At 38.1% G+C, this 19,394-nt stretch overlaps 1 protein-coding gene across 1 annotated transcript in view; it reads right to left on the bottom strand.

The window, feature by feature from the left end:
- Window positions 1-19,394, bottom strand: part of mrc1a (mannose receptor, C type 1a) — a 225,771-nt gene that overhangs the window by 52,674 nt on the left and 153,703 nt on the right. The window contains exons 17-19 of the mRNA XM_042728415.1: window positions 14,150-14,352; window positions 13,520-13,566; window positions 13,268-13,368 (exon numbers count right to left, since the gene is read on the bottom strand). Of these exons, the coding sequence (XP_042584349.1) occupies window positions 13,268-13,368; window positions 13,520-13,566; window positions 14,150-14,352 (351 nt within the window). The remainder of the gene's footprint in view (window positions 1-13,267; window positions 13,369-13,519; window positions 13,567-14,149; window positions 14,353-19,394) is intronic.

Here is a 19,394-nt window from a genome sequence, read left to right as displayed (position 1 = left end):
CTGAAACCAATGCATGAACACAACATAGCATTGCCTATTAAATTTTCATTCAGTCCATTCTTCTCCCTTCTCTTTTTTTTTTCCAAAAAAAAAAAAAATCAGTCTCTGTGGGAAAAACACAAAAACAAATCTTATTGAATTATTACTATTTTCAACAGAAGCAGGGGAGACAAAATGAGAATGGAAAGAAACAAGTCACTGCTCTAAAGGTTCAGTCTTAACGGTGGTCTGATCACCCTGCCCACTCTACTTTTAACACATTCCTGAATCTCTTGTGGCTGTGAAGGAACTACTCTCAGGTGAGAACGATGTCTTCTCAGACTACCTGTCGGCCCTTCTACAATGTAGGAACGTGGAGTATCAGCAGGACATGTGACTCTTCCTGGATTTGGTACATTCTTAATCCAGACTGACTGTCCCGTCCGTAGTACAGGTTTTATTTGTGCTCTGTGACGTTTGTTGTACCACATCTTCTGTTTTGCCTTCAACTCATTTTCTTTTCTTTTGAAAGTGTTGAGGTTTGGCCACGCTGGTTTCAGTGTGGATGGACTCACTGGAAGAGTGGTTCTGATGTTCCTTCCCATCAAGAGTTGAGCAGGTGAGGCTCCTGACGCTAATGGCGTGGCTCTGTAAGCCATAAGTGCTTTGTGAGGATCCTCGCCTTTCTTCAGCAATGTTTTAACAGTTCTCACTGCTCTTTCCGCTTCCCCATTGCTTTGAGGATAATGCGGGCTGCTGGTCACATGATGGAAATCATAGTCTTTTGCAAAGCCAGCAAAGTCCGATGCTGCAAATTGTGGACCATTGTCTGTGACCAGGATCTCTGGGACTCCGTGACGGGCGAACATGGCTTTGAGTTTCTCCATCACTTGTTTTGTTGTTGTCCCCGTGAGTGAAGCAACTTCTATGTAGCGTGAATAGTAGTCAATCAACAGGATGTAATTACCTTTGTTCCAGTGGAAAAGATCTGCTGCCACTCTCTGCCATGGTCTTGAAGGTAAGAGAGTGGTCAGCAGGGGCCTCTGGGTGACTGTAGCTGTTTTTGACACACGTTTCACATTGACTCACTTTGTCTTTGATTTGCCTTGTTATACCTGGCCACCATACAGACATTTGTGCACGTGCCAAGCACTTAGTGATGCCTTGAGTCCCTGATGCACCCTCTCTAGAACATCCTTCTGCAAACTGCCAGGTATCACAAGCCTATTTCCTTTCATTAGCAAACCCTCTGCAATGAGCATATCTATGTCTGTATTGACAGAATAATGCTAAATGCGGTGGAGCAGTCTTTTTCTCCTCCCATCCTGTGCGTACGAGAGAACTTAGCTGTCTGCACACTTCGTCATCTTCCTGAGCTTTCTTTATTTGAGCAAGCTTAGTCGGTGTTGCTGGCAATTGTTGAATGACATGATCAACACACACTTTAACCTCTTCCTCTCTTTTTAGGTCTGCCTCAGATGGATTTTCTTCGAGTGGAGCTCTGGAGAGCGTGTCCGCCGTGATTAGATTTTTTCCAGCGACGTGCATGATCTTGAAGGAGAACCGCAGAAGACGTAGACGAAATCTCAGTATACGCGGCGGTAGGTCATCCAGCAATCTCGAGCCTAATAGACTGACCAATGGCTTGTGATCAGTCCTGACCACAAAATCCAACCCAAGAAGGTAGGTTTGAAATCTTTCACAGGCCCAAGTAATTGCCAGTGCCTCCTTCTCAATTTGTGCGTATCTTTTTTCTCCGTAGGTGTCATGCTTCTTGAAATGAAAGCAACAGGTCTCCATTCCCCTGCAGGCTGCAGCTGGGATAGTACTCCACCTAATCCAAAGAAAGAGGCATCCGCTGAGACTCTTGTCTGTCGATCTGGACAATACTGTGCTAAAACTGCAGGAGAACTGAGCTCTTGTTTCACTTTTTCAAAAGCTTGCTGTTGTTGTATCCCCCATGTCCAGTCATTTTCGGCTTTAAGCAGGTCTCTGATAGGTCCCGTCAGCTCTGCAATGTTGGGAGAGAATTTTCCGATGTAATTCACCATGCCGAGGAATCTTTTGACATTGGCTACACTTTTGGACTCTGGCATCTGTTTTATGGCTTTTATTTTGTCAGGGTCTGCTCGTATGCCCTCTGCGCTGATGATGTGTCCCAAGAACCTAACTTGAGGCACTGCAAATTCACATTTTTCGTTCAATGTCAGACCATTCTGTTCCAGCCGGTTCAAGACCTTGAGAAGTCTTGCATCATGTTCTTTGTGTGTAGCACCGAACACCAGAATGTCATCTGCGTGGCACAGTGTGCCCTCCAGGCCCTCAAGCATCTGTGTGTTAGCCGTTTTTGAAAGTGTTCTGGCGCAGAGGATATGCCAAATGGAAGACGGTGAAAGCAGTATCTTCCATAAGGCGTAATGAAGGTAGTGAGTGGGACAGAGTCTTTATGTAGGGGTATCTGCCAGAATCCAGCAGTAGCATCCAACTTAGAGAATACTGTAGCACCTGACAATTTTGCCAGTGTCTCATCAACTGCAGGAAGAATGTGTCTCTCTCTGCAGACATCATTGTTCAGGCGTGTTAAATCCACACAGATTCTGATTTTGCCGTTTGGTTTTGGCACTATCACCATACCTGAACACCACTCTGTTGCTTCTTCAATGGGAGCTATTACACCAAGTTTCTTCCATCCTCTTTAGCTCCTCTTTGACTTTTTTCATCAACGGCAATGGCACTCGACGAGGGACCGACAAAGCAACCGGAGTGGAAGACTCTTTGAGCTTAATTTTGTAGGCTCCTTGAAGTTTTTCCAAGTCCTGTGAAGACTTTTGGGAACAGCTTTTTGTAGTCTGTGTCAGATGTTTGAATAGCATCTACGGTGTGAATTAAATTCAGCTCTTTAATGGCAGGTAGTCCAAGGAGAGGGGACACCAGTTTTGGTATCACAAACACTGGGTGTTTTATCACTTTTTCTTTGTGAGTAAGTATTGCTTCAAACTGTCCTCTCACTTGTATTGACATGTTGCTTGGACCACACAGCTTTTTCCTCGCCTGGCTGAGAGCACCATGTTTCCTCTCTGAGTACATGCTATCTGGTATGGCTGTCACTGCTGCTCCTGTGTCCAGTTTAAAAAGAATCTGTTCGCTGTTCACTGCAATGGACTTTTGCCAAACAGTTGAATTTTCAGACGTAACAACTCCCAGGAACACAGTCTCTATGCTATCTGTCACTTCACGATGATATATTTCATCCAGCCTTTTCTTTGTTTTGCAGACTGTTGCAAAGTGCCCTTTTTTCTTGCACTTCCTACACTCTGCATCCCTTGCTGGACAGCTGTTCAGTGAGTGTGCTTGTGGCTTACCACATCTGCCGCATCCCTTGCTGGCTTCATTATATTTTGCCCCGTCTGGTCGCCTTTGTGGCCCTTTTTGTGCATATTTTGGTTTTATTTTCCATTTTAGCATGTCCATATTTACCTCCTTTGAGTCACCGCTTGTTTGTCTTAAAATCGTCTGCTGCTTTTTTATTTCTTCATTTTGTCTTATCTTTGTGACTGCTTTGTTAAGTGTGAGCTCGGGATCTAACTGTAATCTCTCTGACAGTGCATGATCTCTTATTCCAACTACCAGCCTATCTCTTATCATTTCCTCTTGAAGGACTCCATACTGGCAGTTTTCTGCTAGTTTATGAACTGCAGTAATGAACGTTTCAGCTGACTCTCCCGGTTCTTGGCACCTCTTGTTGAATTTAGCTCTTTCATAAATAACGTTGTGCTGACATACGAAGTGTTTCTCAAACGCGTCTTTAACTCTATCATATGTCTTCTTGTCTTCTTCAGACAGAGGTAGTGTGCACAAGATATCATCAGCTTTATCTCCCATTGTGTAGATAAGCGAATTTACTTGATATTCTTGGCTTCTTTCACCGATCCCCGCCGCCAAACGGAATCTCTCGTACCGTCTAATCCAATTTGGCCAGCTGCCAAAATCACCGAAGTCGAAGTGTTCAGGCGGGCTTATTGAAAAGAGCGTATTTTGTTAAATGTTCACCTTGGTGCCGTTTTCTGTTGAATCTTCTAGTATCTGTTTCACCGTTGCTTTTTCTTTGCCGTGCTCGCGATCACTCACTTTCCGTGTCTGTGACGCAGCTGCAGGTGTCGATGCGTGGTCTGGATTATGTCCTCGAAACTTCACTTACAAACTTTTAATCTCGCCGATCTCTGTCGCGGATAGTTGTCATCGCTTGGAACGGGAGGTAAAGTTCACTTCTGACACCATGTTAAATTATAGTTTAAGAACGAACAGGAGACAGCTTGCGTGTAACATAGGACTTTACTAAAACTCTCTCTTCTGGCCCATTTCCTGCGCATGCGCACATTACACATCCATAACATCCTATCAGTACAGGTACATTATAACATTATTAGGCCTGCCATTATTATTTCTGAATGTAACAAAATGTGACTTATACATGACTTTTTTTTCCCTCTCAAAAACAATTTATTTTTAGTGTGTTTTTAAAAAACATGCAGCAAACGAAAATAGGCGAAGCAGTTAAAATTATGTTACTTTGGGTTAACAAATTAATCGGTTAAAATTTGTTACTGTGGGTTAACAAATTCACAGGTTAAATTTTGTTACTGTGGGTTAATCTAGGCTATGTTGTTAACTATTTACAAGTTTCGTGTTTGTGTTTATCCCATTTTTTTCCCCACTGCATCTGAAAATTACTTTAAGAAACAAAAAGCCTCCTCCTCCCTAAAAACTGTGCATGCACATTCACTTTGTGCACTCTGGCACAGAACCTGCCTCCCGCGTTGCTCACCTGTGGACAATTTAAAAATGATTGATATATAACGGTTGCTGTCCCATTTTATACAGGAATTGTTCATTTTAAAAACAATCAAATTATATTGTTAGTTTCATGGTAAAATGCAATCAAGGTCTTCGATTACTATACAAGATACAAGTTCATTTAGGCTATTTAACATGCACTGTGACATTTGCACCATTTCAACTTATAAACACCTTGATAGTATTGAGACTAAGTAAAATTGAGTATATATATATATATATATATATATATATATATATATATATATATATATATATATATATATACATATATATATATATATATATATATATATATATATATATATATATATATAAAAACCTGACGGTCTATGAAACGTCTGTCAATAAAGCATTTTTTTTTTTTAAGCAATGGCACTTAAAGTTTTAAACTAAAGTATTTTTTAAATTTTTTAGACTGTGGATATTGCCGAATGCATACTTTTCAATGAAAGAACACTTAAAGAGAGTGTAGGTTGCTTCTAGTGTTTGGATTGATACTTCAATATAATGAGGTCCAAGTTTTTGTTAGTTAGTTAGTTTGTTTGTTTCAATGTATTTTTTTTTCTCTCTCTATTTAGCAGCATTAACTTACAATAAAATACGTCTTCCTTCAGGTAGACTTAATGTTTTCCTGCCTTGCTAAATGCTAGGCTCATGATAAATAAGTTGCATTCGCCCAAACTGATTCTGTAAAATCAGAATGCTGACGGTAAACATGGGTGCATTTAACGCGAGTCACACTCGCTGTGAAGCAGGAGCAGCTGGCAGAGGACTCCGCTTGGTCTTAAAGCCTTCCTCAAATGCCTACATATAAAATAATATATGAAATGATTAATACAAATGTGTTCTGCAGTTGGCTGGTTTATTACACCATATTTTTTTTTTATTTTTTTTTTTAGATAGAGCGTGTCCATTTTACACTATAACCAGTAGCGACTGAATTAAGTTCAGCTGGAGGGGGTTGGGGTTTGGGGTAGTTCTGTATTGCTTGTGGGGTTTGAAAAATAAAGGTGTGAATCTCTTGCTCTTTCATATGGACAGTGTCTTATGAGTGTTTCAAACTTGCAGAGCACGTTTAGATAACGTTTTTTCATGCCTCGTTGGGTTTGGCTTTTGCAATTTTTGCAACTGCATAGGCCTAAAGAGTATTGCATACAGTATAATATGTTTTTGTTTTATCTCAGGAGAGATGAGGCGCTTCTGAGAGAGAGAGAAAGAAACTGGCAAAAGAGACGTGCATCTGCCAAAGAGACAAAAACTTTTGTTGTTGTTGTTTTGTAGTATGTTGTTTTTTGTTTTTTTTTGTTTTTTTTGTTGTTGGTGGTGATTTTGTTGGTTTTTTTGGTAATAATGTTGTAAATATTTTTTATTTTAATGTGTAACCATATCTGCAGAATGGAGAAGGGTTGACCATTCTCAAAACATAAAATATTGATTTTATTTCCATTTTTCGTTTTTGTGTTTCAGAGGAAAAATCAATGATAAGGCATCTTTTATGTTACGGACCATTCTGAAAGCAGAATTTATACAAACCCATATAAAATGTTTTAAAAACTTTAACAGAGAAGTCTAGAGGGTATTTAATAGGTCTGCCCCCCACGTAAGATTTTTCTAGTCTAATCTCACGTTTATATTAAATTAACACAGTCTAATCCATAATGAGCCTTAGCTAATATATTCCGCGCTCAAGCACACACATTAAGTTTGCCACAAAGCACTGGCAGAAGTAGCCTAATAATTGTGAAAAAAGGAGATATTTTAATTATCTATTAATAAACTAATCTTTTCTTCAGCTGCAAGATGAAATTCACGGTGCTGACTCTCATCTCCACAGGATGCGCATAATCAGGGAATATTTGCTTTAGTTTTGAATTGGTTCATTTAAAAGTAGACATTTCAAGATTTCTGTAGATATATTTCTCATGTATGTAAAGCACCCCAGTTTTAAGTTATTTCATTATCAGGAAAAAAAGGGGAAAAAAAGAAAAGAAAAAAAATGATCACGAGGGCGCTTCCCTGTCATGCATGTACATCAATAATTTTCCGCACAAACGCTTGAATATGAATAGTAAAAGAGCACATTTATTTTAGGTTACAGTATGGGATCCGCATTAAAAATAAATCTTCACAAGTCTACAACCGAGACAGATGCAGTTATAACCTGTAAATTAAAGGCTATTTGATGTTTTAAAATCATCTAATGGCTGATGCCGCTCCAATTCGTATATTTTGATTGTTTTAATAAATCTCTTTTACATTAATAAAGTTACAAAGCAGCTTAAGTTAGATATTATTGTACAAATAATTATAAAATGCTATAGACTGCGAATAAGTTTGCAGTTTCACATTTTGCACATGCATTACAAAGTTAATTATTTTTACATGCAATGATACAAAATAAAACCAAAAAAAGATTTGTAATGAAGAAAAAATATATAGACAAATAAGAATAAATGTTTTGCGTCGCACTCAGTATCATACGCGCCATGCAAATCTTGTACTCTGATATTTTAAGGAATAGAATACATTCCTGCATTTAAATGCGGCTGCATTTTTTTTTTTTGAGTTTTAATTAAATTGTATGAAAGCAAGTAAAGAAGGCTCCCTTTAAAATCAATGAAGATGTCAATTAATGAAGCTCTTTTTTACATCGTGTGCACTTTGTTGATTGTAATGAGAGAACTTGAGTTTAAACGTGAGGACATTTTATTAATCCGTCCATTCTTTTCAGTTTCAATGATTTAGCTAAATCGTGGCCAGGTTTAATTTATTCGTTTCTTGTTTTAGTTTGGCCTAAATAATGGGAGTGGAATTATTCAGTGCCTCATGTTTTACTAAAATAATGGAAATAATTTATAAAACTGGCAACAATTTTTTAATCAGTGTACAGACAGATATCTTTTTCCCAAGTAGTTATCTGTCAAAATAAATGACAGGTAATAAATAAAGTATGTGCGTGTTTTATTCGTCCTAAGAAACGAACATAACTTAAGTAGGCTACTAAAGTTTCATCTGTAAATATTAAATATTTTAACTACAGTGTTTTTCTTTCATTTTCCTCTGACTGCAGCCGTCAAATGTAACACACTAGGAAGGCAAAGCTGATGGCTATTTGCGAAAATGTGCTTTGATGTGTTTGTTTGATAACTTGTGGTTAAAGTGTCACTCAGTGGTCAAAATCTGTAAATGCACTTTGGAGACGCGGTGGCGGCGGCGCTAGAAAGCACACCCCGATTGGCCACCTACTGCAGTTTTCAAATAAGCCTGAAGGACCTGATTAGCTGGATGAGGTGCGTTTAATTAGGGTTGGAGAAAAGCTATGCAGGGCTGTGGCCCACCAGGTACTGAGTTTGACACTCCTGCCCTAAACATAAACCTACTTACTTCTCAACGATACAAAACACAAGAAAATGTAAGTACAGGTGTATGTAATTTTTTTTTTTTTTGTGATCATGTTTTTATTTATTTTTATACACACAACAAACACCACAAAACACCAAAACAACAACAACAACAGACATCATCCACACACACAGAACCACTATACATGCTCCATGAATAGCTTTGAGTTTATCAGAGGTTAAACTGAGGTTTGACCACACTTTCTCCCACGTCGACAGCTAAATTAAGGTCAGATAATTCCCGATTCCAAACAGACTTGAGAGTAAAAGGCATTGTAATGCGATCAACAATTCCACCACACACCGAGGAAACAGATGGTCGACCAGAAGATAGCACAAGCCAATCCTGCACAAAATGAGATCTCATTAAACTAACTCTATATAGAGTTAATTGGTTAACAGATGTTCAGGAGCAGGGGCACGCCCCAAACAATCACCTGACTTCCTGAAACCTCCATATATATCGGGCCACCTCATACCATACTGCTAGTCTCATTCTCTCGAACCCACCCTTCCCTCCCTTTCTCATCCATTTAGCCAACCTTATCCCACATTATCTTTCTATCAGGTTGTATCGGGGGTTCCTAATTGTCTGGCCTAAATATATGCTAGAGACGGTACCCCCACCCTGAGTCTTGCTGAGCCATCAATTCTAGATGCCCTGATGAACCTGACCATCATCCCATTCCCTCGACCCCTTCATCCTCTTTCTACTCTTCCCCAACTCCCTGTTCAAATAACAGTTTTATAGCTTGTTTGTGGCGTGGTCCTAGCTAGTGAAATACCAAACCACACAAGTGTGCAATCCTTTTAAAATCCAAATGAAATAAATAAAGATATTAATGTCTGTTGTATAAAATAAAAGTAGCACAAAAAAAGGAACGACAAACAACTTTGAACCCGAACCAAAGCAGACCACACATTACCAAGAATACAGGTCTGCCTAAGAAAAATAAATAAAAAAATTTGGATACGTGACCGATCCACACCAGCGCAAAACCTGTCCCCAAAAAGCCCAGTCAAGAACTAGTAATCAAACCATGTTAAAAAAATCATCCATATTGCCATCTTGCAGGATAGAAGATCACAGCAGAAACTTAACTGTCCATGTCCACCTTGTTATCCTCCTCTCTTGGCCAGTTAAGATGCTTTTTCTGTGGCAGTGAGCTGATAAAATCCTCCGCTTTCTGAGAAGAGTCGAACATCATCTGCTCACCGTTGTGGCGTAGTTCAATTATCGCCGGATAGATGAGAAGCAGACCCAGTGCTGTCATTCTCCAAAGGACTGGTTTGAGGTTCCCTCTCCTAGCAGATGTGGCTGGACTGAAGTCAGGAAAAAACAGCAACCTGACATTATCCTGTGTATATTTCACCGGGTATGCCTGCAGTGCACCCTTCAGGATCGCCGATCTGTCTTGCCATCTCAGCACACGAAAGATAAGAATACACGGCCACTCTGAGTAACTTTTTCTTCCGTCATACACGCGATGAGCCTGCTCAATCTCAATGATGCGTCCTTTCAGTGCAGGAATCCACTTGGAAAGATTATCTCTGAGAAAGCCGGCGGAGCCTTCCATCCCCTCTGGCATCCCCACCAGTCGCACATTATTTCTCCTGCTCCTATCCTCCATGTTCGTCACTTTAATGGTAAGTTGTTCTTGTGGTTCGTGACTATTCTTCTATCCTCACGTGCAGCTGCTTGAATGGAATCGACCCGGTCACGTGTCTGTTTCACCGCCATGGCTAGCTTTTCAACTTCTACTTTTAGCTCTTTTACAGAATTGTTGGTCACTAGTATGTCCATATGTAGGTCAGGCAATACTGGGGTCAGTACAGAGTCTATCGCATCTTTTACTGTCGAGGCCACAACCAAATCCAAAGTACTTTGCTGCTCTTTAAGTGCTAGTTTGATGCCGTTAGCAATGGCGCAATCAAGCTCTTCTTTAATAATGGTGGAATCTTTGATTTTTTTCTTTATTGGTGATTGCTCAATCACTCTTTTGCGATTGTCCTTGACCGCTGAAGTACTTATGATAGAGTAAATAGAAAGTGGTTTGAAATTTACTATCAGGATTGTAGAATATTTGACAAATTGAGTAGAGCGAAGGACCGTGCGTGCACAGCTGACAAAGGGTAACATGATCTCAGGCATATGTATTTATTGCAAAAACTGACCACAAACAGTATAAAAGTATTACAAACTTTTGCATTTCAAATCTTCCGAAACCATGCAATGTTGTTATATGAACAGATTGAGTGAAATTTAATGTTTTATTGCTGAAATAGTCTTTCTCCATGAATACACATGATGTTGAAATATAAAAACATGATGCAATCGGTCATGAGACAGACAAGATTCAACGCCATTACAGAATCTAAACTGACGTTATGACACAATCAGTCACAAGACACACGACAGTCAATGCCATTACACAATCAAAGCTGATGTAATGCTTGCTTCCTTGGGTGCCAATTCTGAATGTGCACAGTTTTACAGTTTTGCAAAGACAGTTTACAGCAGATTGCGGATGGAGACGGTGATAGCTTTTGCATGCATTCTTCACACAAATCAATCATTTTACTTCGGAACACTTGGTATTTATTTATTCATTTATTTATTTATTGTGCTTTTAAATAAATAGCATTTGTTGTCATGTCTGCCTGTTATATCTTGTGTTTTATATAATATACAAATGGGAAGGTTTAGGGGTTGGGTTGTGTTACATGCTTAAACATGTAAATTGTGTAAAAAATATTATATACATACATACATACATACATACATACATACATACACACATACACGATTACTGTACAATCTAAACTAACTACTTGTACTTTTACGTAATTACATTTCTGAGGGGGAAAAAAAGTACTTTTTACTCCTTGCAATTTTATTTTAACTTGAAAAGTACCCATTATATTTTTTGCCATTTTTATTTTATCTTACACACATTAAAGGGATAGTTCGTCCAAAAATGAAATTTCTGTCATTAATTACTCACCCCCATGTCGTGCCAAACCCGTAAGATCTTCGGAATACAAATTAAGATCATTTTGACGAATTCCAAAGAGCTCTCTGACCCTTCCATTGAAAGCAGGGGTCCTACCATGATCAAGGTCCAGAAACGTAGTAAGGACATTGTTAAAATAATCCATGTCACATCAGTGGTTTAACCACAATTTCACGAAGCTACGAGAATACATTTTGTGCACAAAAAAAATAAAAAAAATAAAACCCTTTATTCAATGATTTGTCTCCTCTGCATCACCCTGGCACCATTTTGGATAGTATCCCATATGTAAACAACGTATGCTGGATACGTTATTTACACTTTGATCTGAGTGTTAACAACGTATCCACATTCATACGGTGCATAAGTTCTTTACGTATGTGATACTCTCCAAAATGGCGCCAGGGTGAAGCGGAGGAGAAAAATTGTTCAATAAAGTCATTGTGTTTTGTTTGCACACATTTAGTTTTCTCGTAGCTTTGTGAAATTACGGTTGAAACACTGATGTCATAGGATTATTTGAACAATGTCCTTACTACGTTTCTGGACCTTGATCATGGTAGGACCCTCGCTGTCAATGGAAGGGTCAAAAAGCTCTCGGAATTCATCAAAAATATCTTCATTTGTGTTCCGATGACAAACAAAGGGCTTATGGGTTTGAAAAGACATGAAGGTGAGTAATAAATGACAGAATTTTTGGGTGAACTATCCCTTTAAATATGGTAACAGAAGCTCAGACATGCACATGTGATGTGTGAGAACCAATGAGATTTGTTTTCATGTATTGAGCACATGAGTTTCAGCATCAGTTGTAACTTTTTATCAGGGAAATTTCTGGCTTCAAAAAATTGCCACCAAATGTGAAAAGGCATATTAAGGTAGAAATGTATATTCATTATTTTTGTCCATTTTGATATAGCCATTACCTTTCTGTGTAATATATTGGCTGAATGCACAAGAGTGAGAGAAGTTATGGGAATTTAAATACAATACATGTTTTGGTGGTTATGATTGTTTTTTCTATTCTTTTTTTTTATTTTATTATTATTATTATTATTATTATTATTTTATTAAATGTTACAATGAAAATTTTAAGTTAATTGTAAATCGTTTAATGATGCTCTTACCAGAGAGCGGATAAGCTGTATTATAATGACACACTGAGTAACAATTAGGATTGTCAATTAATTATTATTTAATCTAAATAATTACATTATTTTATTTTTGCCTTCATCACAGATACATTCTGACTGTATTCCTATAAACCTCAGTTTCCAGTCATTAATTCAATATGATGAAACAAAGAAAAGTTGGTGCCGTGTTATGAAGCTTTTCATAAGGGGAGTGCACTAGCCTGCTGTATGTATGTGTTTGTGTGTGTGTGTGTGTGTGTGTGTGTGTGTGTGTGTGTGTGTGTGTGTGTGTGTGTGTGTGTGTGTGTGTGTGCACGCGCGCGCAATATTGCACATCTTTTTATTAAGAAAAAGCAAATGTACCATATAAACAAGACATTTCTTCATGTGATGCAAAGCTGAATTTGCATCAGCTATTACTTCAGTCTTCAGATACATCAGATGATGTGCTAATGTTTGTACAGTATGATTCATACTAACATGATTTATCTTTAATAAATATTAATATGCCCATTTGTTAACCATTTTTTTTAACCTTATTGTGAAGTGTTATCTAAACTCTACTTTCAGGTCTTTAAAAATGTGTGATAAAAAGAATGGGACTTTAAAGCCAGGGTGTCCAGTCCTTCTTCTACAGGGCCACTATCCTGCGCCAGATGGAGCTCTAACCCCAAGTAGATACACCTAAACCAGCATATCAAGATATTTAGGCTTACTAGAAAACTCCAGCCAAGTGTGTTGGGGCAAGTTGGAGCCAACTCTGCAGAAAGCTGGCCAGAAGCAGGTTTGGATACCCTTGCTTTAAGGCATGAAAGTGATGTGGTGTGCACTGATGACACCCTCACATGCTACAAAAGAAACATTTTTGATTAGGAGTACTTACCCATATTCTTGTAAATGGTCACACAGTTCTCATCATTGTTGGCAAAATTTGGTTCATTTTGATCCCATGACGTATATACAACGGGTGAACCATCCACCCAGCTACAAATAGACAGCAAAAATCCAAGTATAAAATCAGCACAAATGTATTTAAATTAAACAATGTCTGGGAAATGCTGCTAAAGGTATGTGTAATAACTAATATTATAATGGTTTATTTTGGTTTATTTTATAATGGTCTTTGCGTACTCACCTGAATGATTTGTCCAATTCCACCATCATACCAATGTAGTATTGATTCTCTGATCCTAGATATCTATAAAACAGTATCAGTAGCTCTATTGAAATAATTATGCAATGATGTAGCAGAACTTCTATGACAGAATTTGAGCATTTTGAATGAATCAGTATTTTGTACCACAGTACTACTGCCTCACTCAAGTCACAATCACTTGCCACCAACTACTGCCATAATGTAACCTTCACTTAAGTTGCTTAATTTCAATCTCAGTAATATTAAGACTTATAGCCTGTCTAGAATGTACAGACAAGGAGTGATACAACTGTGAAATATCCCAGAGCAGATACTAGTCCTATATCAGCACTCTTGAAAGGCCTCTTTCCAATCAGATTTGAGGACCAGAACTATTGTATAAATCAGGGGTTTTCAAACCTGTTTTTAAGGCCCAAGCTTTGCACACTTTGTATGTCAACCTTATAAGACACATTCAACTCAGGTCTTGCTGTCTCTATTAAAGAGCTGATGATCAGGTGTGTTAAATGAGGGAGACATACAAAATGTGTAGGGCCGGGGGTGTCCAGGACAGGCTTGAAAACACTGGACTAAACAACAATCAATATCAAATAGAAAATATTAAACAACAGCCTGCTTATCTTTAAAAATAAATAAATAAATAAATACCTGTTTCCATAAAAATTTCCTCTCCGTTTGACCAGATATGACAACAAGATCTGCATTATTCTTTTTGCAAAATGAGCGAGCATCTTCCATAGGTAGGAGGTCATCATTAATGAAATACTGACTACCGTTGTACTGGATCCAGCCATCAGATGTCTTATATTCCACTGTAAGATTAAAAGAACATAATTTAAAATTGTCTTCATTTACAATTGTGTGATTTGTATTAATCAGATAAACAAAGGCTGCACAATGTTCTTAATTATCTTCTTGCTGGTGACTGGTGAAAATAAATATTTTATTTGTTGCTTTCTTATATTTAAAAGATCTAGTAAAGAGGCATGTTGTCACAGTCATGGTGGAGAGATGAGGCGAGGACTCAACAAACGACCCCAAGGGGAAAAAAACAGGCAGGCAGGCAGGCAGGCCAGGATAGGGCACAGCACAGCAAGACTGAGAGCAACAATAATACATTCGACACACGCACACACAAACAATAATGAACCAGCACAGGAGATCAAACACTGGGAGACTAAGGCTGGCCGCACACTAGACGATTTTAAGCCTTATTTGCACCCCCGAATGATCAGGGGGTGTGGCCCGATTCGCAGCTTGTCGCAAACAATTTTTTTGTCCAAAAAAAAATTCTCTTTTGTGTGGTGTCATTATGATTATTTATCTGTTCCCGATCAAGACGGAGCATCGCCGAACTCAAATCGACTCTTGATCCGGCTGCCTCTGATGTGATCCCAGCGATAGCCAATGAAAGCAAGCAAGCGTCACCTACTGGATGTTGCATGCTTCTATAGCTGAAACTTGGCAGCCACAATCATGCCAAGAAAGCAGAGAACATCACCCATATTTTTTTATACTCTATCCTCTATTTGTTTTTGTTCTCTAGTCACGTTTGAACTTGCGAGTCTCTGTGAGATCACATGTCACTATGAAATGGTTCCTAAAATCATCAAGTGTGTGGTCTCATGGTCTGGTCGAATCATCTAGTGTGCGAGTTCAGAGAATTATAAGACTAAAAATCAGTTGAACTGTCTTCATGTCTGTGGTCTCCCATGGTTTTAAAATCAGTTAAGATTTTAAAATCGTCTAGTGTGCAGTCAGCTTAAGTAGGGCAGGTAATGAGGGAGACACAGGTGGAACCACTGAAACAACAATGAGGTAAAAAGATGGGCGGGGTCAGACAAGAGAGCACATGGCACCAACCAACACACAAAAGACACAGTGTCCTCTGGTGGCCATCTAGTATACACCAGCTGAAGACTGTGACACGTTAACATCTACTTGCTAGGGCAGGTGGAGTACTGTTTGACTTAGGTCTGGTTACAGAATCAAATCACTATGGGTGCTTCTGAAATTAATGTGGGTGTTTTATTAAAGTGCAGCTGTAATGTGTAAACAAACACCAGTTATGTGGCTCCTAAGCACCACCATAACAAGAAAAGTAACGTACAGTTAGAGATTTACAAGATTTAGATACTTTGCAATGTACATGACCATTGATCCTCTTACCAGGAATTTTTTTTTTTTTTTTAACTCTGAATTTATTATATATAGCTATACATTATTCATTGAAAGTATACAAAGGACACACCCTGTATAATGACTAAAAACCTCTTATTCATTTCAGGTCATAGCAGTCTCACAATGTTCCATTGTAATCCATGAATCCATCTAAACTACATAATGAATCAACAATTTACATCATGTCTACACTTTATTCGTAATGTTTAGAGGATTTGAGTATGTGTACAACTCAGCACTTAACCAAAAAACTACAAACTCTGCAAAAATGCTTTCTAGAGAACAAAAACATTGGAACATTTGCCAAATTGGTTTCATCAAAATGCTATTATTGCAGTTTCAATTAAGGGTTCTCTTGCTTTCATCTGAGGGAGCTTAGCAGTAGGAAACCCCAATACAAATCTTAATCTGCAGTTTATCTCGCCATATACGCTGATCTCCAGTGAACTGATACCAGGAGTTAAATATACACTAGGGCTGTCAATAAAATTTTTTTTTAGACCACATCCGTCCCTCTCATACCTATAACAAAAGTGACCCTTGCGGGTCAAAATGACACAATATACAGTACAGACCAAAAGTTTGGAAACATTACTATTTTTAATGTTTTTGAAAGAAGTTTCTTCTGCTCATCAAGCCTGCATTTATTTGATCAAAATACAGAAAAAACAGTAATATTGTGATATATTATTACAATTTAAAATAATTGTTTTTAAATTTATTATACTTTAAATTTTCATTTATTTCTGTGATGCAAAGCTGAATTTTTAGGATCATTATCACATGATCCTTTAGAAATCATTCTAACATGATGATTCATTATCAAAGTTGGAAACAGTTCTGCTGCTTAATATTTTTTCAGAACATGTGATACTTTTTTAGGATACTCTGATGAATAAAAAGTAAAATATAAATCTTTTGTAATAACAATATACACTACTGGTCAGTAATTTGGGGTCAGTAATTTTTTTTTCTTTCTTTTTTTTAAATAAAATCAATACTTTTATTCAGCAAGGATGTGTTAAATTGATAAAAAGTGATAGTAAAGAATATATATATATATATATATATATATTTATATGAAAGTGAAAAGTGAAAGTGAAAGTGACGTGACATTCAGCCAAGTATGGTGACCCATACTCAGAATTCGTGCTCTGCATTTAACCCATCCGAAGTGCACACACACAGAGCAGTGAACACACACACACACTGTGAACACACACCCGGAGCAGTGGGCAGCCATTTTATGCTGCGGCGCCCGGGGAGCAGTTGGGGGTTCGATGCCTTGCTCAAGGGCACCTAAGTCATGGTATTGAAGGTGGAGAGAGAACTGTACATGCACTCCCCCCACCCACAATTCCTGCCGGCCCGAGACTCGAACTCACAACCCTTCGATTGGGAGTCCGACTCTCTAACCATTAGGCCACGACTTCCCACATATATATATATTATTAGATTTTTTTTTTTTTTTAATAAATGCAGTCCTTTTTAACCTTTTATTCATCAAATATATTAGACAGCAGAACTGTTTCCAACACTCATAATAAATCAGAATATTAGAATGATTTCTAAATGATCATGTGATAGACTGGATGTTACATGTGACACTGAAGGCTGGAGTAATGATGCTGAAAATTCAGATTTGCATCACAGGAATAAATTATTTTTTTTAAAGTATATTCAAATAGAAAACTATTATTTTAAGTTGTAATAATATATAACAATATTACTGTTTTTTCTGTATTTTTGATCAAATAAATGCAGGCTTGATGAGCAGAAGAAACTTCTTTCAAAAACATTAAAAATAGTAATGTTTCCAAACTTTTGGTCTGTACTGTATATGTATATATATATATATAGGTTTTCTATTATTTCTTGGTAATTTTTATTATATTTACCTCTGATGGAATCTGGTGGGGAAAAATTACATAAAATTGCATTTTATGGTCATGGCCACAAGAGGGGCCTATAGAACCCTATGGAGTTTTTAAACTGATCAAAACAAGTGAAACATGAGAAATGAGGTAATCTTGAGGCTTAAATTTGTTTGTTTATGGATTCAAATATATATTGAAATTACAAAATCCATATTTAGTAAAAAAAAAAAAAAAAAAAAAAAAAAAAAATCCTCAGAGAGTTCTTTGCCATGAGGTGCCATGTTGAACTGCCAGTGACTGGTATGAGAGAGTGAGAGTGATAACACCAAATTTAACACTACTGCTTCCCCTTCACACCTAAGACCTTGTAACACTAACGAGTCACATGACACCGGGGAGAGAAAATGGCTAATTGAGCCCAATTTGGACATTTTCACTTAGGGGTGTACTCACTTTTGTGGCCAGCGGTTTAGACATTAATGGCTGTGTGTTGATTTATTATGAGGGGACAGCAAATTTACACTGTTATACAAGCTGTACACTCACTACTTTACATTGTAGTGAAGTGTCTAAGTGTTCTTCAGTGTCGTCACATGAAAAGATATAATAAAATATTTACAAAAAATGTGAGGGGTGTACTCACTTCTGTGAGATACTTTACACACCTTGTGCATATCGCCACCAAATTGGTGGTTGTGCAATCATTTTTTTTTTTTTTTTTTTACTTTTCTTTACTTTAATTTTTAATCAATGAGAATAAGAATTATATTGTTTGTTTGATGCTGATTAATAAGACATATGGTATGTCTTTTTAATTACCCTTGTTTGCCTTATTACTTAAAGTGCACTCTGTCCTGTAATTCCTTTGTCTGGTATTGTCTTAATATTATGTGCTATGTGTGTCTCCTGCATGCCCTGTTACACATTGTCTGGAATATTAAAGTGTGTTAAACAAAATCTCCTTCGTCTTCATGCCCCTTGCTTCCACACAGTAGTTTGTGACAGAATACCAGACCAACGAAACATGATTTGGGCTGAGGTATGTGGAGGAATTCCTCAAGATTTCCCATTGGGTGAGCTGGCAGGATGCTTCACTCTGTGTTTGTTTTCAGTTGGGTGTGGATGAGGAAACTATTCGCTGTAGTCTTCCTGCGTGTTTTTTCTCTTTGATCAAGTTAATTAATTTAATTCTTTATTTAAATGGTTCAAATTTTGAGGTAGAAGTCGTCAAAGAAAATGTGAACCATCCTCATACAGCCCCCTACGCCAGGATCCTCCACATGCCTAACCAATGGTTTCGGCCACCCATCTCTGCCCGTGTTTCCCTGAGCTCGCAAATGGACTTCTCACAGCACTGACTGTCAGGTCAGCACACACCAACCTCACACCAAACTGTCAGGTTAGCACTGAAATAAACATCTCTTACTCGGTCTCCAGTCCCAAGATCCTTTCCAGTCCTTAGCCCAAAAACAGAGGCTGCTCCACTCTCAAGCCTGCCGGCTGCATCTCTAAGGTGTATAGTCACATTATAAGTAAGTAGTGACGTGACATACAGCCAAGTATGGTGACCCATACTCAGAATTTGTGCTCTGCATTTAACCCATCCAAAGTGCACACACACAGCAGTGAACACACACAAACCATGAACACACACCCAGAGTAGTGGGCAGCCATTATGCTGCGGCGCCCGGGGAGCAGTTGGGGGTTCGGTGCCTTGCTCAAGGGCACATCCACTTTACTTCAGTAATGTGATAGAGCCAGTTCCTCCTGCCGATATGAGGATGGGGTTTTACAGC

This window comes from Cyprinus carpio, chromosome B7, assembly GCF_018340385.1.
Source record: "Cyprinus carpio isolate SPL01 chromosome B7, ASM1834038v1, whole genome shotgun sequence".
NCBI lineage: Eukaryota > Metazoa > Chordata > Actinopteri > Cypriniformes > Cyprinidae > Cyprinus > Cyprinus carpio.
Note: the sequence above shows the minus strand (reverse complement) of the source record. Positions and strands in the feature narration are given on the sequence as shown.